General features: G+C 43.4%; 1 protein-coding gene across 3 annotated transcripts; it reads left to right on the forward strand.

Moving 5' to 3' along the window:
- The first annotated feature begins 4,176 nt into the window (after positions 1–4,176).
- ARHGAP19 (Rho GTPase activating protein 19) lies at positions 4,177–23,590 on the forward strand. Of its 3 annotated transcripts, none has more exons than XM_063131550.1 (12): positions 4,177–4,256; positions 12,673–12,938; positions 13,762–13,842; positions 14,149–14,358; positions 15,346–15,572; positions 15,667–15,753; positions 18,301–18,366; positions 19,208–19,399; positions 20,076–20,174; positions 21,219–21,326; positions 22,096–22,170; positions 22,687–23,590. In XM_063131550.1, the coding sequence occupies exons 1-12, from the start codon at positions 4,177–4,179 to the stop codon at positions 22,741–22,743; spliced, it is 1,548 nt and encodes a 515-aa protein (XP_062987620.1). In that variant the 3' UTR covers positions 22,744–23,590. The 3 variants fall into 3 exon arrangements, with proteins under 3 accessions (XP_062987620.1, XP_062987621.1, XP_062987622.1); XM_063131551.1 differs by having other exon boundaries at positions 4,204–4,256; positions 22,102–22,170; XM_063131552.1 differs by lacking the exon at positions 4,177–4,256 and adding an exon at positions 10,897–10,950.
- The last annotated feature ends 2,235 nt before the right edge of the window (positions 23,591–25,825 follow it).

Genomic DNA, 25,825 nt, shown 5'->3' on the forward strand with positions numbered 1-25,825 from the left:
GGTTATAAATTAATTAACAGGGTTAAATCACATCCACACAACATTCAACAATACACAATTTCAAAACTTTTTTCACCCCACTCCTCCCTCCATGGACATTTGAAAGTGGGGCAGCCTTTGAAGACGGTTCGGAAGCTGCAGCTTGTGCAAAATAGAGCAGCCAGATTGATAGCTGGAACAGGGAGGTTTGAGCATATAACACCGATTCTGGCCAGCTTGCATTGGCTGCCTATACGTTTCTGAGCCCAATTCAAGGTGCTGGTTTTAACCTATAAAGCCCTACATGGCTTGGGACTGCAATACCTGGTGGAACACCTCTCCCGATATGAACCTACCCGTACACTGCGCTCAACGTCTAATGTCCTCCTCCGAGTGCCTACTCCAAGGGAAGCTCAGAGGATGGCAACAAGGGAGAGGGCCTTTTCGGTGGTGGCCCCCCAACTGTGGAATGATCTCCCTGATGAGGCTCTCCTGGTGCCAACACTTTTATCTTTCAGGTGCCAGGTCAAGACTTTTCTCTTCTCCCAGGCATTTAACAACGGTAAGTTTGTTTTCTAATGGACCCCAGAACTGTTGTTTTTAAATGGATACTGTTTTTATATTGTTGTTTTTATGTTTCTGATGATTTTTAAATTTTGTATACTTTTTAATGTTTACTGTTTAAACTTTTGTAAACCGCCCAGAGAGCTTCGGCTATGGGGCGGTATATAAATGTAATAAATAAATAAATCAGTTTGGCTATTTATTTATTTTCACTTTTTCAAATATACTACTTACTGACATGGGGTTGGAAGGATCCTGTCTACACCTCTTACAGATGCAATGAATTTGAAAGCATGTTCATCATCAGAGAATTTTATCTGCCAAATTTTAAAGATGCCCTACAAGAGGGAGGTCACAGCCTTCCTTGAAAACTTTGTCTATTGCTAAGCTAATCTGAGTTTTAGAATCTGAAAACAGATCAAACTAATCAGATAGCACAGATCTCAATGTGCTAAAGCATACTGCTTTCAATGCATTTAATCAATTTAAATTCTGTGCTGCATAGTGTCTGCTCAGTTGTGTTACCTCCAGACAATTTTCTTCTTGACATCTTAACAAAGTTTTGAAGGCAACCATTTTTCTTCCACTAAATAATATTTTCTTCTAAGACTGGGACGGGCAATTTGTGGCCCTACAGATGTTTTGGCCTACAACTGTGATCAGACCTAGCCAGCATAGCCGATGGTGAGGGGCCATGGGAGTTGTAGACTGAAATATCTGGTTGCCCACCCTTCGTCTAAGAGCACACGAATTCACCTGCCTTTTCTGCTTTCAGATAATCTGAAACTTGCCCGACTTACTTCTTTTGTGAAGTACAATGAGAAATGCAGAGCACTGTAAATTGCCAACAGTAAACTGCTCACAAGGAGAGAAGAACAGAGAATCCTTTTATTCATGCTTCCCAGGATAACATTTAGATTTTTTAAAAAAAAACTAAAATGAAATAAATCGTACTCTCTATCCTATGCATTCCTGGTCATGCTGTATTTTCTCCCTCTCCCTCCTTTTGCAGGTGCTGTTGTGGCAGCATTTTTCTTTTCCAACTTACCTGACATCACTCATGCACATCTATGTTCACAACTGGACCACACACCTGACTGAAGACATACCTTTCACTGCCACTCTGGTACCTCAACAGCACCCTGGATCCCCTTTCCTTTTGCATCTCAGTCGCTTTTCAAAAATGCCTGCCATGAGAACCTTCCTGCCTTCAACTGGAAAAACGCTGCATCACGCTACATCAGCCCAGGACCCGGAGAGCAACAAGGTCTGTCAAAATCACTGGAGGGGACCAAAGCAGATGTTCAGAGACACTTAGTGAACTTTGTCCCTATGGGAAGAGAGCAGGCTGACAAATGCTAATTGGGTGTGAGCCAGCATGTATATGATCAAGTGCAGTTATATAACTGCAGGCTCTGATGTGTGCTTGCATTCACCATGTCCTACCGTCCTTGGTTTTGTCTGTGGAACAGTGCTGCAATCCAATGCAGATTGCATTGGAGACTAGTGGCAATCCTATTTACATTCCTGCTGGGAAAATGTTGCTGACTGAGCTGTTTGTTGTGGGCCTGTTGCTGAGAGATGTAGATCTAGTCAATATTATGGTGGTTGGATCAGTCTGTCTCCAATGCTTCAGACTTTTCTAACTGCCCAGAATCTGGCTTTGTATTTCCACCTTACCTGCTTCTTTATGTTAGTTACCTACATAACTGCTTTTCACAGTGTAAAATGAGCCTCATTAGGGAGGCACAATCTTCCCTAATCCTTTCAGGCAAGTATCTTGCTCTGTAAACTAAAATTGAATCAGATGGACAATAGCCTATTTTACCAAGAAATTGGGTTTAATCAAGGGTCATTCTCCAGTCACCCTAAAAGCATGCTGTAAGCCAGCCTTGTTTCCTCCATAACATCAATCTGCTGTTTGCCACTAAACAGAAGACAAGTGCAAATGCTACAAGCTGATCCATCTGCCTATGTTTTCCTTAGCAAAGCTTGGAAACTCTTGAGCATCCCCCACCCCCCTGCCCCTTGATTGTGTCTGCCTATATTACAGGTTCCAACAAAAGCAGTTTGCAGTTTTGTACAACTCAAAGACCTGCTGAAGCGGAGTCTGTGGATATGCATAAAGGTCTACAATTAAGCTTTAGAAGTGGCACTAATCTATTCCACCTAGGAAGATTGGTTTAGGTTGCCTGCTGGCTCTGCAAAATAACTGCTTCTCTTTTGGTGCCAAGCTAGTCATTACAAATTTGGGCCATACCCATGGCCTGTCTAGTCCTTAAAGTTGTCTCCCCTCATAACAGTGACTAGCTGAGGGTGCTTCAAATGAAAATTTAGGAGAAATCACAGGATTTCTTTTCCAATGATTTTTAGATCCTAAGGTTCTCAAGGCTTAAGGCCACCTATCATTTGACCCTTCTTTTGTGATCATTTTGTTCACTAATACCCCCCACCAAAAAGAAAAAAAGTTAAAGCCCTGAAAAATAGGCTCTTTAGACTGTGGCAGCAAGAAACATCATGTGCTTTGGCCTTTAGAGACAAAACTGGCTTTTTGTGGCATGAGCTTCATGGAGAGAAGCCTTTACTGAGGTGATAGATAGTTATATTGAAATACATTGGATAGTTATCTGTCAGTATAAAATCACCACCTGCTTTGCTTTGCCTTTTATTCAGCACTCCTAAAAACAAGGCAAATCGAATCAATGGAATCTTGATTTGAAGTATACGCCTAAATATTATTCAGATACACCTGGATTGGCTGCAGCTCCCAGTTAAATGCACAATTGCCAGCAAGCTGAGGTTTCCTGGGACAACAATACCCACCTTCTCCCCGCTGGCTACACACTCACTATCTGGCTCCTCTTTTGTATTGGATATTTTATTTATCCCAGTTCTACCCTCATTACCTCCAATACAGCCAAGAAGCTCACTGTGTTATTTTGCCTATCATACCTTATAGGGTTGTTATGAGGATTAAATGGATCAGAGTAAGACCATGTAAGCTGCCTTGGGGTTTTTTTACAAGAGGAAAAAGGCAAGATATAAATGTAATAATGAATAATAAATCTTTGCCTCTCTCGCTGCCTTGTTTCTCTGTACCAGATTTTGAACGCGCCCCTTTAGCTGTGCTTTGACTTCTCAGTGCTCTGACTAGCTTGGCCCAACCGATTTCTGCACATTTAATTACTGTTAGAGACACAAGAGCAGGCGAGGCCGGTTTTCTGGCTAGTTGGCAACCCAACTCCTATACTTACCAACGTTTTAGATGGGTACGGATGGGCTCCTACGCTTTGAAAGATTTCTATGGTGAACTAAAATTCAGCACCATCTGTGCATCTCCACCTCACGGCAAGCTTCACATATCTCGTTAATACCCTCTCTTGCGCCTGCCAGGTTAATGCTAGTTCACAAGAAGGGGCTCGAAACGTCGCCGAGGAAACTACATGCTCCAGAATGCTTAGCGCACGGTATCCCCCACACGCCCTTTCCTCGTTGTTGTCTGTTCTTCCAGAGCCCGCGGGAGGTCGTTAGGCGTTTGCCAAATTCGAACAGGCCAATCGTAGGAAGAAGAGGTGGTCTCGAAGGCGGAACGTCTTTGAAAGCAGCCAATTGGCTTTTGGTGTTGAACGGCCAATGGGACGGCAAAGCGGTAGATATGAGATGGCGACGGAATCGGCTGTGAGGGGACGAGAAGGTGCAAAGTGTCTTCATAGGTAGGAAGGGATCGTGCTATTGGGAAGCTGAGGTGGAGCAGAGAAGGTTGGGCTGGAAAGGGACAGATTGGGGTGGGGGGAGGGTATGGTATGTGTAGTCCTCCAGGTTTTTTGGCCTACAACTCCCATCATTACACCTTGTTGGCTATACTGGCTAAAGCTGATGGGAATTGCAGTCTTGCAACAGCTGAAGGGCCAGATAGAGGCGGTTGGTGGGGGAATCTAGGATGCTGGGGCGTTGATTTGGGGTGAGAAGGGACAGAACTGTAGACCGGTGGGGCTGTGCTGTGATGGTGGAATTAGTACTGGGATACCACTTCCTGCCTTCAGTTCAGAGGTGCTACTCTCGGCATATGGCTGGTGGGAGATCGAGTCAAGTATAGTTTCATATCTTCTCAGAAATTCAACAGGCCAAGCTAATTCCCTTGTAGTGACCTAAGCAACTGGATTCTTATTCTGCTTTGTCTCCTTGTTGTGGTTGAACTTGTCTTTTCGTCAAATGACCCTCAAGACAGCTAGCATAATGATATAAAACTATTTAAACATGAACAACATTTTTAAAACCTCAAGTACAGCCAGAATAGTATGCAGATCATCTCTGCAAGAGAAAAATTTAACTATTGTAAGAGAGCTTCAGCTATTGGGTGGTATAAAAATGTAATAAATAAATAAATAAGCCTGCTTTAAAAGCTTTGTCTTTTCTGCTCGCTGAAAGACAAGCTGTGCAATGGGCAAGCAAGTAGGGTGACCATATGAAAAGGAGGACAGGGCTCCTGTATCTTTAATAGGACTGTAGAAAAGGGAATTGCAGCAGGTGTCAATTGAAGAGGGTGAATTTCCTCTTCATCACAACAGTTAAAGCTACACTAGCTATAGTAGATTGGCCACATACAAAAGAGGGCAGGGCTTCTGCAGCTTTAACTGTTGTGATGAAGAGAGAATTTCACCCTCTTCAATTGACACCTGCTGAAATTCCCCTTTCTACATTCCTGTTAAAGATACAGGAGCCCTGTCCTCCTTTTCATATGGTCACCCTACAAGCAAGCCTCCCCAAGTAGACCAACCTGCAGCTCAAGTGTTGAGTAAAAACAACAACATTGTATTCCCAGTTTGCATACTCAAGGTGGTATGGAGGTGGACATCAGAACAACTGGCAAGTAGGAGCTTTTAGCAGTATATTAAACTGTGGAAGTATTTACCATTCTATCTAGTTCTTTCACCGATGAGTTAGCTAGAAGGTGTTTTAAAAGCTGAATCAGCAATCAAAATTGCACTAGTATGAAATTCAATATATGTATGTTCATAAGCTATTTTGACATGCCACATATACCTTTGGGGAATGACTTAGCCCTCTTTTTCAAGCATTATCCCTAATATTTGTACCTGATATATGATGCCATTGCACTTAATAGTAATTACTGATAGTTAAGCCTCCTCCTGGGATTTTGATGACACCAAGAATAGGCACTGTGAACTTGGCTGTATTAAAGTAAATTTGCAGGACATACGAAGTGGTGATGTGGTTGCCTGTCTTTGTTGTTTTAAATGAAACCGATGAAGCAGAGCTAGGTGCAATAAATGAGACTTGTACCTCACTTTTCCCTCCAGAAGGAACCCCAAAATGGACAACAACATAATACAAAACAAATACAAGATAATAAGAAGACAGGCAATATCAAAAAATCATCTGAATATGTATAAAACATAATTAAAACTAACAATATGTATATAAATGCTAGAATAAACTTTCAACATAATAAGGAAACACCAACCCAGTTAATAAAAAAAAATCATTAAGAATATATAAGGATTGGGAACCTCTGTCGCATGGGCCAAATGCAGCTCACTAAGCCTTTGGTTCTGACCCATGGTCTCAATGTCCCCATGGAATAATTAAAAAAAAATTGGGGGGGGGAAGTCCCATGTGCACGAATGTTTTCCTTAGCCTAATTGCTGCAGGTTTTTTGGGTGTGTGTGTGAAGACAGTTGGGGAGGGAAGGGTTAACCTCCCCATGTACTGCTACCCATAAAGATCCCAACACCACCCCATCAGACCTTTTTTCTAAGTGTAATTACTGCTCAGCGGGGAGAAAGATGAGAGAAGGAGATTTATATTAGCGTGGATGGATGAGGATCGGGGAGATGTAGTTGGATGGATTAGTGTGGGCAGGGTGGTATTTGTATGGATGGATTTGTGAGAATCCTGGCGCTGGTGGAGTGATGGATGGATGGATGTAAATGGGGCATGTATGTGGCTTTGATCCTGCTCCCTTTTGACTTTGGTTCTATACCTGCTTTCATGTGCCTCCAGAAGGTCACTTGCAAAGGGATGGAGCTGTCAGGCTGGATAAAATTCCCCACTCTTGCAATTTATCAATAACAAGGGGATAATAAAACATAATCCATGTTAGCAAGTTATAAAATATGCACATGCCCCAAATGTACTAAAAATAATTCACACATACTGTTAAATGAGACAAATCAACTCTAGAGCCCCTGGAAGACAAGAAAAGAACTAAGCATAATAATAGCATAAGATTTTGGGTCAAGACCTAACTCAAGTGCAGAAGCTGTAAGAAGTAGAAAAAATAATTGATACTAAGAGGAGATGGTAGTCCTTGAAAGAAGGAAGTGTGAAGGGTACACAAGCTCTCAGCATAATGATTTCACAATTCATGTCATTTAGAGTCAATCAAAAGCATTCTGATTACATCTCAAATTAGAACTGAGACTTAACATGAAGATTTGATCCCATTTGGGAGTCAATAAATGAGAAAGTGCTAGATGAAATAAGTTTCCTGGAAGTGTCTTGTCTGCAAAAAAAAAAAAAAAAAAAACAACCAAACTGAACAGAATAATGATCAAAAGACTAATTATGAATTATGAATGCTCCCCACTCATATGTAGTCAAAGCAATGATTGTTTAGTTTGATGGCGTAGCCCTTGCAGTTTTTTATTGCCTGGGGCTTGGGATATAGACAGCATGACTGCAGCTCTGGATAAAAGAAATGCCAACATTAATATGCAGTACCATAATCTTTTTTCCATAATTGGCATGTAATATTGTACATATCTATTTTCCTCCGTAACTCTTATTTTCCCAAGCCCTTAATTGTTAAAAACCCTTTCTTAAAGATCTGTTTCAGTGCCTCTCTCTTTCCTGAGACAGAGAGAGGCACTTTCCTCTTGGCAAGAAATTGATTAAACACTAAAGGCAGTATCTGCTTATCAATAACTGATCTGATTTTCCCCAAGAATTTATTTTAGCTCTTTGCCATGGCTGCATTTGTATATAACACTAAGCTATGCTTTATTGCTTTAGCCATGGATTGTCTTGCGGGTGAGCAAACAAACCATGGCTGTTTTCCTTATTTCTGGTTTGTTTCTCTCCTGTCCATTTTGCCAGTCTTTCGAGCAGTTTCATTTTCAAGCTCTACCTGCTGGGCATGTCTGTTTCAGAGCAGACAACAGCACAAACAAGTCAGGAGTAAGTTCTGGGTTCAGACATCACAGCAAACCATAGTTTAAACAACCCAGACTTCGTAAGCCAACAACCACAGCTTCTATTTGTGGTTTGTAGCTGATTAACCATGGTTTGTTTGCGGCTATGGGTTTGGACACATCAAGCCAGATTTCAATAAACCAGACCATGGCTTAGTATTATGTGCAAACCAGGCCATTGGCTCTTATAGTTGTTAACTATTCTACTGCTGTATCGTGACATTTATGGGCATTTGCTGTGACAAAGCAACCATCTTTCAATGTGGCCTTATCTGAAATGGGCTTAGTTATTGTTCACCCTACTAAGTAGTTAACACTGTGTTTGGATGAATATTTTAAGTTCCTAGGTGCCCACCAAAAGCGCCCACCAGAAACCAATTAAAAAAAAGTTTTAGGTTTTAGCCTTGTGCATGACTGAGACAATATTTCAAATTCCTGAAATTGGTTATCTGAGATTTTCCCAGCCTTGCCTGATAAGGTATTCATTGATGCCTAGATTTTGCTGGATTAAAAAACCACATAATATACTTTCACCAGGAGGGTTTTCCCTTAAGCCCAGCTCCCCTTTGTTGCCCTATATGGCACTGGATCAAGGTCCCTCTGGATCTGATTTCTTCCCCAAATTCTTCTCACTCATATGTCTTCAGCCTTAGTAAACAAAACTCAGCAAACTATTCTACAAAAGCAAACAACTTTCCTTCCCACCCACCCCGCCCACTCCCTTCCTAATTGGAAGGAGAGAATGGAGTGTAAGACAGCAACATTGAAAGTTAATGTACTGAACCATAAGATACCATGATGATAAAAGCAAAGAAAATCCAAAAGGCAAGGCAAACAAGACCCTCCCACAGTGCCCCCCCCCCCCCGGCTTTTTCTAACATTATGTAATCTGGGGAATTGTGGTGTTCACAACTTCCCTGTCTTTTAACATGGCTGCAGTGCAGGGCCTTTTCTATTGCATATGACTGGCAGCCTGAAAAGAGTTCTGATTATATCTGCTGTCTTGCATTTCCATTTCATTAGCAATAATAATAGGCAGGCATATTTTTGTGCGAGGGAGTGTTGCTGATAAACTGACCTTTCAAAGTTACAAAGCCCAGTAAAGTGTAGCACAGATTAGACAGTTTGGTGCTATTTCCAACTGTGAGGTCTGTAATCATAAAAGGGGTTGTAAAGGCAGACAGTAATGGATTGCAAGCCAACTTGTTTGTTTGTTGCAGCATGCCCCAAGTGCATGGCGTTTTAAAGAGTTAAAACAAGGGAAAGTCGTACTCTGAAGATCTTTGAGAGACAGACAACAAGCAAAGGGCTGCATCTCAATCTTGTACATCAAATGTAGTTGCACATTGGGGGGGGGGTTAAAAAAACTCAGAAGGGGAGATTTTAAGGAGAGCTTTGTGTAAGACATAGGCTCACAAGGTAGGTCTAGAGCGAGGTGACATGGAAGAAGGTTCTAGACAGTGAGAATGGCAAAGCCAATGGAAGAAATAGGGGTGAATTAAATCCTGAACTTCTACGTTTTGAAAGCTACCAGCAATGAGGCATTAGATCCACCCGGTAAGGTGGGACAAGATCATAAGGGCACTTGAAGGTAAGGACAAGAACGTTGCCTGAGATGTGGAATGTAAGCCAGTGGAGAGAGAGAGATTTGGAACAGTGTGGTGCGCAATATACATGGGCCTAATGGTAGAATTAAGGACAGAGATTAGGTTGATGAAGGCTGGAAACAAATTCAGTAGGCATGTGCCTTGTCTGAAACTTGAAGTAGTAGTAAGATCTTGAGCTGGGGAGGAGAGGGAGTTGGGCAGGAGCAATCAACGGAAGGAAAGAGTTGGTGATGGTAGATGTCAGTGGCTTGATGAATAATAATGCTGCTAGCCATAAACATAGAGGAGCAAAACAGCATGAACTCAGTCCTGTGGACAGAAATGGTGGGGCAAAAAAGGAAAAGAAAACTCTATGGTTCCAAAATGCAGGTTAGGCGTGAGAATGGCATTGAACAGCCTAAATGTGAAGAACAGATAGCATGGGAAATAAATGGTTGGGTAGGAATTCCACAATAGACAAATAAGAAAAATGTGAGATCAAGGAAGTAGCTCCTATAGAAGATAAGGCAATTGTTTCAGTCTACAGGCCTCAATTGTAGCTCCTAACTTCCTACTTCCTACGTCCTAGGGGTGGGCAACCTTCTTGCCCCGAGGGCCAGATGAAACAATGGGCAGTTGGTCAGGGGCCTACCTATGTGCAAATACACAGAGACTTATGTACGCGCACATACTCTTCCCCTCCCCTCCCCCTATTTGCACACTGAGATCCCTTATGTATCCCTCCTTGACAATCATCTGGCAGAGAAAGGTGCGTGCATTATTATTATTATTATTATTATTATTATTATTATTATTATTATACAATTTATTATCCACTTTTCATTATAAAATAATTCCGAAATGAGGTACAAAACCAATAAAACACAATAAAATCACACAGCACATTTGCCCTACAGCAACTGAGCCTGCGACTAAGAATACGCATACATAAATGAAACAATTACATATTCTTTCTCTGTTTACCCCTCTTCCCTCCCCCACCCCCAGTCTTTCTTGTGTGCCAAATTTTAGATTGCCCATTCATTAGATTATTCATTCAAATCTTAAGCTTAGGGCAGGAACCTGTACTCTGTAAAGCACCATGTACATTGATGGCGTTAAATAAATAATATATGTAGCATGAATAAACAAAATACACCAGCAAGCACAAGAAAGACAGTTCAGTAGAGCTGGGGCCCAAATAAAATAGCTGAGCAGTTATGGGGGTTTATCTAAAAATTAAAGACTTCCTAAAAATAGGAGTTTAAAAATATAGATAGAGGTTATCAAGAAATATGCCAAAGGCAATCTTTCTCCCGTCCATGTTCTAATTTGATGCCGGTGGCGTGGCTAGAGCCCCAGCTCCACCTTTGCTGCCCCACAGAAGGTGACACAAGTTGGTTGAACTGTGTTCTGCTTTGGCTCTACATGAAGGTTGATGCGTTTGTGCCAAGAGAGCCAATAAATGAGTCTTTGTGTTGTTTAGTGTGCATGGAATTTGCATAGGCTGTGCTGGAGCAGTCAGATCTATTTCTGAAAACAAGGAACAAGTTCTTCTTGCTGTGCCTCTTCTTCCCAATGCCTCACCAGAAGCTTTCAGCGCTTGTGTAAGAGATCTGACTTTCTATTATTTCAGCAGTAGGTGGTATCAGGTTTCCTGAAAATTAAGAACTGAAAACCTTCAGATAGGCAGGTATCCTGCTGCCCTTTGACTATTGCTTGTTCAGTGGGTTTTCCTTATAGTCTGGATAATGGCTGGGGCAGTGGTGGGGGATCTGCAAATAGGTGGCACAGCTGTTTTATCGAGTGAGCAATTTTATTAGGTCAAGTCACTCCTGTATTAGCCCTCCTTAGAAGGAGATGTTAGATCCAGTTAAGAGTCCAAGAGATTTTGGACAAAGCATGCTTAGCGGCAGAGCTGGCCCTGGCTGGCGTGTATGTTAAGACTGCATAATGCACTGCAAGTGTGAGGTCAATCAGCAGCCATCCCCAGCTGCTTGTGTTGAACGGCTCCATCTTGTTCTCAGCTTGTTAAGCACAGCAAACTGCGGGAAAGCCTACGAAGCAGGGCTAGAATCGGACTGCATTTGGCAGCTTGCTGGCTAAGTGGTTGCAGAAGGCTGTTCGTCTCTGTGCCTTGCTGCTTTTGGAGTGATTTTTGCCAGGCTTGTTGGTCTGCTTATTCAGATCCCACTATAGGGCTCACCCCCAGACTGGTACTGCGGCAGGCTATCTGTTGCACTTTCAGTAGTCTTGGTGAAAAAATATCCCACTACATCAAGGCAATTGAGCTCACAAGAAATAATTTGGATACATTCAAATGACAGCTTTTTAAATCCTGTGTGTTGGTATGTTCTTGCAAATACTTCTTCAAAATGTGGGGCTTGTAACAAATTTTCCATACTTCACTTCTAAGAAAACAGTTATTATATTTGTATTGTAAGACTGTAGCTCCAGGAAAAGTAGAGAAATAAAGAAATGTGATGTCCTTGCATAGAGGTAAACATACCTGTGTCATCTTTCCATAGACTTCCACCTCAGCTCTATGCTGGATCATTTTCACATGTTCTTATCATTTTAGAACATAATTCTTGCAACAGAAATGGAACAGATTATTTGCTTTTATGTTATACAAAAATGAAAACGCTTAGTAAATAAAACATGTTGTCTTTGAAATTATATGAAATTTGGTATTCCTTGACCACTTATTGGGACTAGTATGTAAACTTGGCAGGAGAGTATTTGTAGTATCAAAATAAAATGTAAGGGACTACTGCTTCTTCTTTTTTTATAAGTATTCCCAGCATAGTAAGCATTATTCTGCAGTGTTTGTTTATGTCACAGGTGTGCAGTGCTTGCATTCCTATAACAGTTACAGGCTATGCTAAAGCACTATCTCTGCAAGTTAAACACCAGCCTCATCTGGCATGATTGCTATGTGAATGTGCTTGTAGCTACAGGTAGCGCATGCACGGCTGATGTGTTTTGCTGTATTGTATGTAGAAACTTTTGTTCTGTGTCTGTTGGATGCCACATCTCTTTAATAAGGGTTTGTCTAAGTCAGCTAATTGTTGAAGGTGTAACGCAGCTAATGCTTGTTTTAAGTAAATGTTTTGGCAATGCCTAGTAGTTGCCCCTTTGTGGGAGGAGGTCATTATACAAATAAATTTTGTATTGGAACACTCCTTGATATTTACTGATGACATACTTTTAAAATTTCTAGGTGGGTGTTCTTGTAGCTACAGGTAGCTCTTGCATGGTTGATGTGTGTTGCTCTATTGTGTACAGGTATGTCACCAAAATAATGTATCTTTCTTTGTATTCCCCAGGGATGCCATTTGCAGTTTTGTTATCTGCAATGACTCTTCTCTTCAGCGGCATCAAATCATCTTCAACCCAGACTTCTTTGTGGAGAAGCTGCGACATGAGAAGCCTGAGGCATTCACCGAGCTTGTGGTTAGCAACATTACCCGGCTCATCGACCTGCCCGGAGCAGAGCTAGCCCAGCTGATGGGAGAGGAAGACCCACAGTTGCCTGGTGGGACAGGCACATCCTCCGGGTTCTTCCGTTCCCTGATGTCTCTGAAACGCAAAGGTGAGCCTATTGTGCTGGCTAACGTTTTTCTCTTGGCCTTTCAGTGTTAAAGATTTCTTCCATCACTGTTCTCCTGTACAAATATAAACTTTCGCAGAAGGAAACCTTGCAGCCACTTTAAGCAATTTTGAGGAAGAAAGTGGGATGCAATCATTTATGTAACTGAAATCATAGCTGAGTAAACTTAGGAATTCTTAATGTCCATTGGCGGAAGACCAGGAATAAAGAGTTGGCCTGAAGCACATAGGTGGTGCTGATCCAAATGCAGTATTCTCTTGGTTAGCTAAAAGTAAGAAATATGGCTTCAAGCTGGACAACAGAAACAGACCAATCTAAAATCATCTCAGTAGAGCTTCCTTATATTGAGGTAATGCACCTATGAATCCCAGATGGGGATGGGGAAAGTCACCATTGTTACACCCTGCATGTGAGTGCTCAGAAATATCACATTAAGCACTCTTGGAAACAGGATGCTGGATTCTGTAGATTTTGCTCTACTCCAGCAAGGCAGTTCTTATATCTTGCTTATCTTTCTGTGGGGTCTATTCTCGGGTCAATTTGAAACAGATCCAAATTTAAAAGATCAAGCTGTATGTTTTGCAGTGTAGCTTCCTTTGCAGAGCACAATGTCACTTTAAAAAAATAGATGAGCTGCTAATGGGAAGGGCATTTGCAAAGGTGGGTAATGAACATGTAGTTGGGCCAGGGCTTTTAATTCTGTCTTTCAGTACAGTTTGTCAGGGGGAGGACTTGTGGGGGGAAGCAATAGAAAGAGCAGTTGATGGTCTTGGCTCTTCATATCTTCCTTCTTTTTAATCTCTAGAAAAAGGGGTGGTATTTGGAGCTCCACTGACTGAAGAAGGCATTGCTCAAATATCTCAACTGATTGAATATCTGCATAAGAGTAAGTGGTGTTTGGCTGACTTTCTATCTTTGTTAAATCAAGGATTGTGGACTGGTCTGGGGCCGAGGTTTGGCACTGACAATTTCCTTAGCTTCTGATCTGGGGAAACCGTAGGAAACATATGTTTTTGACATGAACATTCTCTTCGCACCCCCAACTTCAGATGTTTCAGTGATTTTCTTGTGCCAGGGCAGGAAGAGGAAGGACAAAAGATTAGGAAACTTTGATAAAAGAATGGGAAGTGGCAATATTGTACCTAGCGCATGCTTGGTAGCCCTACATCTTATCTTTCCTATCGTGGTGCAGATCTGCGGGTGGAAGGCTTGTTCCGAGTGCCAGGAAACAGCACCAGGCAACAGAACCTCAAAGAAGCCTTGAACAGTGGGGCACAGATTGACTTGGATTCAGGAGAGTTTCACTCCAATGATGTGGCCACTCTATTGAAGATGTTCCTGGGGGAATTACCAGAGCCTCTGTTGACCCATAAACATTTCCGTGCACATCTCAAGATTTCAGGTGAGCCAGTGCTTTGGGAAAAACAGGAACAGCCTGTGGTGCATTGGGGCAGTAACCTGGATTATCTGTTCATTGGAAAGGCTATTGGCTTAAGATAGGAAAAAGACATACCCTGGGCTTCTTTAGTGTGCCTGTGGAGCCCTGCTAGACACTCGTGAGGCTCTCCTGCCCTTTCCCCATCTTTTTTCCTGAGCGCCTTTTTTGTCCTTCAGGGCAGCTGGGCATACTGTGAAGTGCAGCACCTGCTGACACATCAGCTGTTTGCCATCTTAATTTGCCCAGAGTACCTCTGAGCCCGTGTGTGTCTGGGCAATTTTCCAGGGAGAGAACGGGTATGTGGTTAGGTGATCTGAGGCGAGAAAAGGTGTGCATATGTGTGTGCATTTGGGTGGTGCTCCAGGGAAAGAGATCTTGGGGTAGCAGAGGGGGAATGAGTCGGCTGACAATTAATTGGGCAGGTTAATTTGGGTAATATATTTGGAGGAAGTTTTGGGGGTGAACTTCCAATTTGGGGAAATTGATTTTAGAGGAATTTGTTTAGAGTTGGTTTGGGGTAATTAATTGGCTTGCCTTCTGTGAAACAGGTGTCCTGTTGGAGCAGAATATTGTGGGTACTGAATTTTGTGTTTTGGAACTCAAGCCTCCCTTCTGCCTTGTACTTAGGTTCTCATCTTTTAGTCTCATCATTTTGACTTTTGTGAAATGGCCCCACCCACTATGGGGGCCATTTTGCAATGCCGTCCATGACACTTCCTCAAAATACCAAATGTGCCCACTGGCTCAAAAAGAGAGAACAATGTTAGGAGTATGCAAAGCATGACGGTTTCTCATTGCGTTGGGGAAGAGAAGGCTTTAGAGAATGGGAGTGTGATGGGACGTTGGAAAGGGTTCTTCATTGAGCTTGGTGGAGTTTCTGAAGTCTGTGAGACTGAAGGTTCTTATAGTCTGCTGTAAGTTAAAGATCTTCTCCTAACTCTTGGATGATAGACCTGATGCAGTTTGATGGCAAAGGAAACAAGACCAACACTCCAGATAAAGAGCGTCAGATTGAGGCCCTGCAGCTGCTCTTCTTGATCCTGCCAGCCCCCAACCGCAATCTGCTGAAGTTGCTCTTGGATCTGCTCTACCAGACAGCCAAGAAGCAGGACAGAAACAAGATGTCGGCTCACAACCTTGCTCTTATGTTTGCACCTCACATTTTGTGGCCTCGAAATGTAAGTGCCTTGGTTTATGGAGCTGCCCCCTTTGCCAGTAAGCTTGTGACTCACTTACTCTTTATCCTGCCTTGGTGCGTCCCACTATAACTAGGTGACTGCCAGAGACCTGCAGGAGAACATTCCCAAACTGAATAACGGGATGGCTTTCATGATCAAGCACTCGCAAAAGCTCTTCAAGGTAAGTGCTCCCAGGAGGGCAGAGGGCAGAGCTCTCAGGATCTGCCCCCCAAACATCCCACGCGGTTGCTTGTTGGGGAAAATCTTTCCTGTGCACAGTCTTGAAATGCTCCGCCTGACCTCTTTATCTGTTACTTCCTTGGAGGGGGTAGGTAATGCTGCTGCTCCCTCTGCTGGGCAGAGCAGGCATGGCGCTGACATATTAAAAGAAAATTCTCATTTTTTTGTAAGTGTAGACAGCAAGATGTCCTCCACTCACGAGTGTCAGATGGTATTGTGACTGTAATTAGAGTTAAAGCTTTCAAACGCTGCATCTACCAGGCAGTTAGGGTGTCCCTTTCCTCGTCAGCTGTGGCTGTGGACACTGGGCTTCTGAGGATGCCCTCTGGGTCCTCATCAGTCTCTCTTTGCCAGTAAACCTGCTATATATCCCTATAAATAATATGCCATCAAAATTGGGCCAGGCCTCATTTAACTGATAGTGCACAACATACCTGAGAGTATGATCCCTCATCCTGAATGTCCCCTACTGCCTGTAAAGCATGGGTAGGTATTTTTTTCAGCCTGAGGCCCACATTCTCTCATGAGTAACCTGCTAGGAGTTTAATGGTAACAGTGTTTAGAGGCGGTTCGCCTCCATCCGGAGCTCTGAATGAAGGTAAGTGGGGGGGGGGGGCTCACCTGGCACCGCCGCAGTCCGTGCGACGATGGTGGCAGAGACAGGTAAGGGGAAAGGGGGGCTTACCTGTGTCCATCGCAGTCCATCGCAGGCTTCAACTGAGGTCCAGGCCTCAGTTGAAGCCTGCGCTGGAGGCAGGAAAGTGGGGGGGGGGAGGGGGGCTTACCTGGCTCCGCCGCCGCAGTCCGTGCGACGATGGTGGCGGAGCCAGGTAAGGGAGGATGGGGGGCTTACCTGTGCGCTGGAGGCAAGTAAGTGGGGGGGGAGGGCAGTGGAGCCAGTCCGTGTGGTGACGGCAGTGGAGCCAGTGAGGGGGGCTTATTCAGCCCCCATTTCCCCCCCCCTTCCCCACTTACCTGCCTCCGCCGCCCACTGCGGAGGCAAGTAAGTAGGGAAGGGGGGGCAAAATCTCGATCTGCCTCTCCGGATCTCGCTCTGCGAAAGTTCTGGATCTGGCCACAAAGCAATTCGGGGGGTCTGTGCACAGCCCTAGTGATTTTCTTCAGGGATGGCAATTTGTCACATGTGCAGGGCTGGCTCAATATATTTTGCTGCCTGAGGCAGGAGCAGCCAATGGTGCCCCCACCTATGTCAATGTGCATACTGCATAAGCTAGACAAGTTATTTTGGCACATGAGACAGAAAATCTCAATGGACCTCCCTTCATCCCTGGAAGTAAAGAAATATAATAACATGTTATTGTTTTATGACACCTCAAATTTGCTACCTGAGGTGGCCACCAATGGTAGGGCCGGCCCTGCACATGTGTGTAATTTGGCTCTGAGGGGGGTGGCACATGGCCTTACCATCCCTGGTAAAATGTCCCTGGGAGCCTTGGCTCTGCTACATCACTGCCCACTGCAAAGCATGGGAGGGAGGGAGGGAGGGAGGCAAGGCTTTGGGTCAACTGAGGCTTGGGTTGGTCCAGCTGGTCTCTTCTTGTGTAATATGAAAGGCCAACATGTGGGGTGGGGTGGGGTGGGAGCACCAGGCTTGGTTTTGCCTCTGCCTTTTGTCTGTGGCAGCAGCTCTTGACTCTGAAGGGTACAAGAATCCCTGCCACTGAGGGAGACTGGCAAGGTGAAAATGAACTTTGGTCCAGACTAGCTCTCCCGTCTTACACACACGGGGGCTGTTCACAAAACAATGGCAACTCACCATGGGTTATTTAACTCACAGTGAGGCTGCAGCATGCGTGGTCACCATCGTGAATACACAATCTGAGCATGGGTTATGCGAGGGTTAAACAATCCTCGCATAACCAATGCTTGTGGGTTTGCACAACAGGGCAACAGAGTGGAGGTTGCATATGCAATCTGGTGCCTGCAGGCACCACAGATCATCATGGGTTAAATTACCCACAACAAGCCATGGCATGTCATCAGAAGTTGGTCTTAAACTTCTGTTTATTATGTATTTGCTGCTAAATCCCTTTCCATTGACATATTAAAATCAACAATAACGTGCAAAATAATCAACAATAAAGGAGGGAAGCAGCAGCAAACCACTTTTAACCAGTAGTGCTGTGAAGCCAGAACTTTGGGCTCAGAGCTCCACTCAGCAGAATGAGTGGGGCTCTGGCCCCATATGCAGCAGAGCTGGCTTACATGTTTAAGTAAGTGAAGGAATACACACCTGCAGGAAGTGTGAGTCCCTCCCCAGCTGCCAACCTCTTCACCCACCCGAAATCAACCCCTTTATGTGGCAGGATTAAGGGGAGGAAAAGGTGACATTTGCATGAATGGAACTTTTTCGCCTAAGCCTAATTGCTATGGGGAGGCCATGGGCCACGTCCAAAGGCAGCATGGGCCACGTGGGACACTTTGGCTTAAACTTGTTTTTCTCCTTCTGCTTCACTTGCCTTTCCAGGCTCCAGCATACATCCGGGAATGTGCCAGACTGCATTACTTGGACTCCAGAGCCCATGCTTCAAAGGTAAGACCATTTGTCATGGAAGGGAGCGTGCAGGATGGGCATTGTCAGGTCAGCAAATTGAAAAATGAAACAAACCTTTTGATGAGAACAGGAATTGCTCAGAAGGAATTCTCTTGGGGAAATCTGTGCTTTGAGGGATGGGACACTCAGAATTGGGCTCTGGATTTGCCATAGAGCTGACACATGTCCCTACCAGTAAAATGTCCTCTATTTTGGATAAACACTTTAGAAAACTGAACAAGCTCTCATTTAACTGCCAAAAGGTAAGACTGTCTTAGAGCGTTTGGATAAAGCACACAGCATTTTTGAGGAGAGGAGAAAGGATTGATCATAAGCTGTGCAGCCAAGTTCTGCCCTGTTCATGCTAGATTCACAGCCCTCCCCATCCACACACACACTTTTAAATTGTAGTTAATTGTAACAAAGTAATGCCAATTCATTATATTATACAATATGCAGAAAAACACATCATCTTCCAATAACCCTCAAAATAAATTTCCTTATAGGAATAGACTTCAATGGAATCTGAAGAATAAACAAAGGTTACAAAATATGTATCATATTGTTAACATAAACGTTTCAGTGGGAATATAGAGAAAAATAGTGGTTCACAGTGGGATATATTAAATTCTTTTCTGCAATCAATAAAAGGTTTTCACTTTTCTGTAAGAGTATCCCCTTTCTGTCTGTCATCTTTTGTTCTAAAGGCTCTTGCTAAATTTATTAGTATCATGAAAGACAAGACAGCTTTCATTGGAGTGAGATCTTAATAGTCTTCTGGGATAGGACTGGCTAGGACAAAATAAGCTAATGGGCTGAGCGTCTTTCTGAATTTCCCTAGGATGACCTGGATTTGCCAGTGCCACGGGATTTCAAAGACTTCCAGCTTCTAAAATTCAAGAAGCGAGGACTGGTGGATCCCTCTGCCCACCAGGAAGACACACAGCAGCATACAGAGGAAGCGCTGAAAGACCTCTTCCGCCATGTTCACAATATGCCAGACTCTGCCAAGAAAAAGAAGCTCATTCAGCAGGTATTATGCTTATGATTATTATCTTTAGGCAATTTGTCTAGGCTGCCCAATAATACTGTCCTCTGGGCAGCTCACAAGCTAAAATAACAAAATACAGTATTAAAATGCAATATAGTAAACTAGTAAATAGCAGCACAAAAATTTCCAGCAGAGAGACCAATAAAACCAATTTTTAGGACGTGGTACAGAACCTATAAACAATGGTTCAAAACATTAAGATCACAGATTCTTTAAAAGCCTGGGAGATTTTAAAAGTCTTCATTTGGCACCAAAACGACTGCAAAGAAAGAGCCGAGCAAGCCTCTCTGTGGAGGGCTTTCTGCAGCTAAGTGCCACCACCAAGAAACTCCTCTTCCCAGTTGCCACCCCATTAATTAACGGGGGGGGGGGGATACCCAGAGCAGGGTGTCTGAAGAGGATCTCAAGGTTTGGGTAGGTATATGTGGAAGAAGGCACTCGTTCAGTTATCCTGATCACAAGCCACTGAGGGCTCTGAGGATCGAAACCAGCACTTTGAATTGGGGGGCGGAAATGGACTGGGGGCCAGTGTAGAAGAGGGCCATGGGCAATTTGACTGGAACTGAAAGGCATAAATGGGAACCAGGATTAGGCTTCGGCGTGGGTGGCTGGGCAACAGTGCAGAACTAACAATGCGATGAAGTGTGTGTTTTCCTAGTTTCAGAAGCACCCTGAAGCCCTCACTCCTCAGAGAGGTGCACCCACACCTCAGACTCAGAAACGCGCCCGCACTCATTCCTTCAGTGGCCTAATCAAGGTAAGAATCATTCTATTAGCAATATCTTCTACTGTAATCGGACTACTCGCTTCTCACTGACAAACCTTTTGGGTACATTGTACGTTACTCAGATGTATATACTTTCCAACTGGGCATGGTGGTTATATATTATGAAAAGCTTTCTAGGGCTGTAGAGTGAAGCCTCCCAGTAATTGCCTATTTCCTTCTAGATGAATGAAAGGGTTAGGACTGCGTAACTCTTAACTTTATAGGCAATGGCTGTTACAGTAAAGGGAGCAAGAAATGGAATAGACTCTTGCACCAAGACTGTCCTGCCACATTATGAAAATGCTGGCTCATTATGGGCACTCATAAAAGCAGGGACTGATAGTTATGGCTTCTCCCTTGTTCTTATATAGAGATAAAACAGTCTAATGGGAATTAGGGGCTTTCCATGGCATAGAAAAGGAGCAATCTAGGGAGGCCATGGGAGTATGAGATAGAATGCCTCAGTAGCCTTGATGTACCATAGTTATTGACCCAAATATGAGCACATTAGCCATTGTTTGCTTTGAAGGAGAATAGGATGAAGGGGGTATGCCAGGTAGTTCTTCTTCTATCAGGGAAGCATATTAGCCCAGCCAAAGGTAGGATCCAGAGCTAAATATTTCGACAAAAACTTAAAAGTCAGCGGGAAGCTTTTTACCCTTAGGAATGACTTTCATGTTTGGCAAATTCATGGACTGTACGGCCAATGGCTACTAATCATGATGGCTATATACTACCTCCAGTATCAGAAAGCAGTATGCCTATGTATACCAGTTGCTGGGGAACAGGAGGATGCTTTGGCAATCTTACCCTGCTTTTGGGCTTCCCAGAGGCAGCTGGTTGGCTACTGTGTGAACAGAATGCTGGACTAGATAAGCCTTTGATCTGATCACCAAGGCTCTTATGTTCTTATTATGTACTTTTGGTACTGTTTCTTTTCCCCCTGCTAGCTTACTGAGGCTATACTGTTTCGTTGCCGTTCTGTTCTGCATCCAATTTCAGTCCTAAACTAATATTTTCCTTTCTTTAATACAGCGTAAAGTGCTGGGAAGTCAGGTGTCTCTGGATAAAAAAAGGAAGGATGTTTTGGAGTCCGCAGACACTAAGGATTCAAAGCATGGTAGTAAGGAGAACGTCAGTATGGTAAGGACTGCTGGAAGAAGGATCTCCTTGCATTACACTAATGGGACCTCTTTAGCAAAGAGAGTTGCTGGTAGAACTTGCCTGCATTTTATATCTATCTGCTTTATTTTGGCTCCCTAATTAATTCTGAGAACAGCAGGAGGTCTAGGTCCAATCTCAAACTCTAGATGTCTCATTAGCATGATGAACAGAGCAATCCTATACTGCATTTATACTGGGGCCAGAAATACATTGGTGGAAGAGCTGCTGTATCCAGTAACATGCTTAGCTCCGGACAGGAGGGTGAAACATGGTGGAAAGTGGTGGTGGTGGTGAGGAGCCAGAAAAACACCAGTCACAACCATAGCATCCCTGGCAGCAGCACCATTTCCCACCAACCCCAGGACATGGTGGAGAAGGCGCTCCTGCACTGCTCAGAAACAAAGGAAGCTGACCCATGCTGGCTGATCTGGGGACGTGATCTCAATGACACCACTTCCCTTCAACATACAGGACATTGCAGCACCCCAAACATATGCGCCCCAGTTGAAGAGGCAGCAATCACACAGCTCCCAAGAAACCCCAGGCAGTTCTGTAGATATTGTCAGACTAATATGTAATACTACAGGCTACTGTATATCTGTGTGGCATGGCTAACTTCATGTCAGAAATTAATATGAATTTAAGCAAGCAGTTACTAGCAAACTGGTACATCATAGCTTGATTCAGTAGGGATAGTCACAGTACAGTGTCATTCAGAGGCTAGAGTTTCAGTCCACATTTTGTCTAGTTACAGAAACCTGGTTCCTCTCCAACAATCAATGTGATTCGAGCAAAGCTGAAATCCCTTGAGCACAGGAAAGAGGTAAGTTAAATTCTTATATGTATATTTATATATAAGTAGTGACTGCCTGTAATCTCATGTTCTCCCCTTTCTCATGAACCCTCTGGACTGATAACACACTCCTAAAAGCCACGTTTGTGTTACTACAGCTAAGGGCCCCAAGCCCATACTCAAAAGTATTGACCAAGAAGCTGCTGTCAAGATGGTTCATTTTCATCTGAGTTTGATACAATGCATTCATGAACAGAATTCAGAGGTTAACCTTAGACCCAAAAGAGAAGGCAGGTTAAGTAGCTTGATGCTAGTTCTTTTGATAGTATCCATGAGTGACAGAAAGATGTAGAGAGCAGCAGTGAAGCTATAAGAGTGGAATTAAAGTGGGTCCTTAGGCTCAAATCTGGGCTTCCCTCGGCTTCGACAGTAGGAAGTAAAGATGACCTCAGAAGGGCTGTTGGTGATATGTGTCCATGGGCTCTTGCTGCTATCCTGTGTTTGCAGCCCAGTACAAATCTGCTAACTACTCTCCTTCTGGCACAGGACTCTTGTAAACATGCTCGATTTCGTGGGACCTCAACAGAGGAGTCTTCCATTTGAACATCCTCTCGAAGGTATAGATGTGCAACAAAGACTTGCAGACCTGTGGATAATCCCTGCTACTCCCAAGTTATGAGCAAAGTGTCAGTGTGAGGACTCCTTGATCCCTCTAACCTCACTTTCTGGAGCCCAGCCTACAATTTTGGGTCTGCCAGAATAACAGACTCTGTCTTCTATGTGAACATATGAAAACCACTATCTGGCCACCTGTCTATGAACTCAACAGTATCTGTGATGTAGCCTCTCTTTGGAGAGGCTGTTGTTTTGCATTGCTTGTCTTTCCAGATATCCATCTTTCTATCTGAGTTTGTATCTTCCTGCTGGTGCTTTGTTTTCGGAGAGGTGTTTTGTGTACGTGCTTCTTTACCCTGCAGTTCCCATTAGCATCCACATTGGAGTCAGGCTTTCAGACCCTCTTGGCAGCTAAGCTCATCTCAGTATCTCTTTGAATGAAAGTCTCTCTGTTGTGGTTATTGATGGGTTTGGAGGAGTAGCTATAGTCTTAGCTGTCTCTCCCAGATTGTGGGGATCTCCCTCGGGCCTGTGACTTGATTGCACCCGTCGTTGTGTCTGAGCTATCCTGTCTTGGATATGTCAGACCAAGGGCTAAGAGCATACATAGTCAAAAATCACCTCTGCCATTTGTTCCCCCTTTTCAAAAACAAAGAGCAGGCCTCCTTAAATTGAACTCTAGCTTGTCCGTTGAATCACCTGTAAAGCGATTATGTCGTTCTCATCTCAAAAGGCAGGTGATTCCATTGCTCGTGTGCTTGCCTTCAGTGCAGTACTCCTATTCTCCCTTCAGTACTGATTGTAAAGGGAACTTTTTGACTGGAGCTTTGCCTGATGGACTTGCTGCCCCTTACCTGTCGTGTTCCCATTGTATGTTGCCAAGACTCTGATACACATTTCTCAGGTAGGACCAAGAGGCTGACAGTTCAATGACTAACCATCTGTTGGAAGTGCACTGACAGAGGAGCTCGTCAATTTGAAAAGCAACTGACTCGCTCACAGGGAAGGAGGAGAGAGACTGTCAAATTACTACGAGAAATGTTCTCTTCGTCTCCTATCAACAAGAGATGAGTGCAAGTGGGAGGGTGATGCAGTGTAATAGCAACACTGCTGATTGGATGGAAGGGGGGCCACATCAGAACTGTAACAATCTGACGTTGCTAAACTTTCATCTGCTTTTGAGGAATAAGAGTCTTTAGGTGAACATCCTGCAACCTTACATGGGAGCACATGGCCATGTGTAACTTTCAGTAAGGTGAACCTCACTGCAATAGAAATGGCTAGGTGCAATCCTTTGGTTTAATGCCCTGTTTTTCTGCCCCCAGTAGGCTGCTTTTGCCTGAATTCTGGACAGATTTGGATGCCTAGTTTGGTTTTGTGGCAACAGCAGCTATTTACATTCCCTAAATATGTGAAGATTGAGCTGCTGTTCTTTGTTTTTAAAGACAGTCTTCTAAATCTCTGCAGGACCATGTCAAATAAATGTGTTTCATATACATATCGTATGCTTTGCTACAGATTGGGATTGCTGATATCTGCCACGCCCATGTCTGTAAATAGCTTGAGCCAAAGGAATAGAAAGTTGCTAACATTTTGAGGTCATAGGCAAGGCTGAGAATATAGTGCCAGTAATTGGGAGATCAGAAGAAGCAAGCAAATTGTGCAGGTGAAAAAAAAAACTTAAGCCAAAAGTTCTTGATGTTGTCCTCATTTAGCCACACTATGTTACAGGGCATAGAAGTTGTAAAACCAGCAAGAGTTCATCAGGAGATTGCCAAAATATTACCCACAGATCCCCTCCAAAGCAGGATTGCAAACTATGGTTTGAAGCTGGTTTGTAATACTGGTTTGGAGCAAAAAGCACAAACCATACTTTTCCAGTTCAGATGTAACTGCAAACTATAGTTTCCTGCAAACCAGGAAATACTTAATTAAATGGAGCATGCAAGGGGAGCAGGAAGAGGACAGAGTGGGTGAGCATACAAGCCTAAGTCTCAGTCATGTAATGCCAGGGCATACTTTGGCAGTGCCTATGAACTGCTGCATCTATCATGGGGCAGATGTGCCTTACAAGGCAAGCCCTTTGATGCTCCAAACACTCTCCCACAGAAAGACAGATGCAGGGGTTTGTGCTTAGCAGGAGGTTTGAAGGGGTGAAGCTACAAAAGCCCCTAGGGGAATTGTAAGTGTCCCTTACTCCTACCTATGTTATTTTTGGTCACTGAGTTGCTGTTTGGATTTTGAAATAACTAGCTATATATTCTCAAAAACCCAGAATGAGGCTGTTGATTTAGGATGACAACGTGGGTAAACAGGCTCTTAAAAATTTTAATTGCTTGAATGTACATTTTCTTGATCCAGCAGAAATTGTCCTGTGATTTGTGCAAGACATTAGGGAAATTCATGAAGCTATGCTTTCCATTTCTGGCTACCACTAAACCTGCCAAAGAGTTCTAGTTCTTAAATTAATGGGCCTTGCAAATCTTAGCAGCACTGGAAGTGAAAACAACTCCAGCACCGTTTCTGATCCTGGACAGGTGCTTTCATCTTATGTTCTTCTCTTAATCTCATCCATACTGTGGATAACTTTTACTTATCTGTGCAATGTAATAATGTAAATAATGTGTTTGTTCCTTTGGTGTATTGTCTTGTCCTCTCTGTTAATATGAAATACCTATATTAAATACTCTTTGGTATTAGTACCTTGTTGACACGCTCTAGGATTGATTTGTTAATATATATTTTTTTAAAAAACAAAACAAAATTGGGGTAAGAACTGGGAGATTGGGAGTCTGCAACCGTATGTTTGTTGACTAAAAAAAATTCCATTAATCACAGACCCAGCCTGATGCAGCAAAGTGCTAATTTCTTCTTGGACTTGAAACTAACAAGTTACAGTGTATAGGTCAAAAACTAAAATGACCAAGATGCTGGAACAAGACTCGTATGAGGAAAAGTTACAACATCTAGGACTATTTAGCATAGGGAAAAGGCGAGTGAGGGGAGACATGATAGAGATGTCCAAAATTATGTATAGTGTGGAGAAATTGGATGGAGAAACATTTTTCTC

This window comes from Elgaria multicarinata, chromosome 8, assembly GCF_023053635.1.
Source record: "Elgaria multicarinata webbii isolate HBS135686 ecotype San Diego chromosome 8, rElgMul1.1.pri, whole genome shotgun sequence".
Lineage (NCBI taxonomy): Eukaryota > Metazoa > Chordata > Lepidosauria > Squamata > Anguidae > Elgaria > Elgaria multicarinata.

Coding starts and splice junctions, on each gene's coding strand:
- ARHGAP19 (XM_063131550.1), top strand. CDS start 4,177: ATGGGACGGCAAAGCGGTAGATATGAGATGGCGACGGAATCGGCTGTG. Junction 4,257..12,672: donor GGTGCAAAGTGTCTTCATAG/GTAGGAAGGGAT, acceptor TGTATTCCCCAG/GGATGCCATTTGCAGTTTTG. Junction 14,359..15,345: donor TGCACATCTCAAGATTTCAG/GTGAGCCAGTGC, acceptor CTTGGATGATAG/ACCTGATGCAGTTTGATGGC.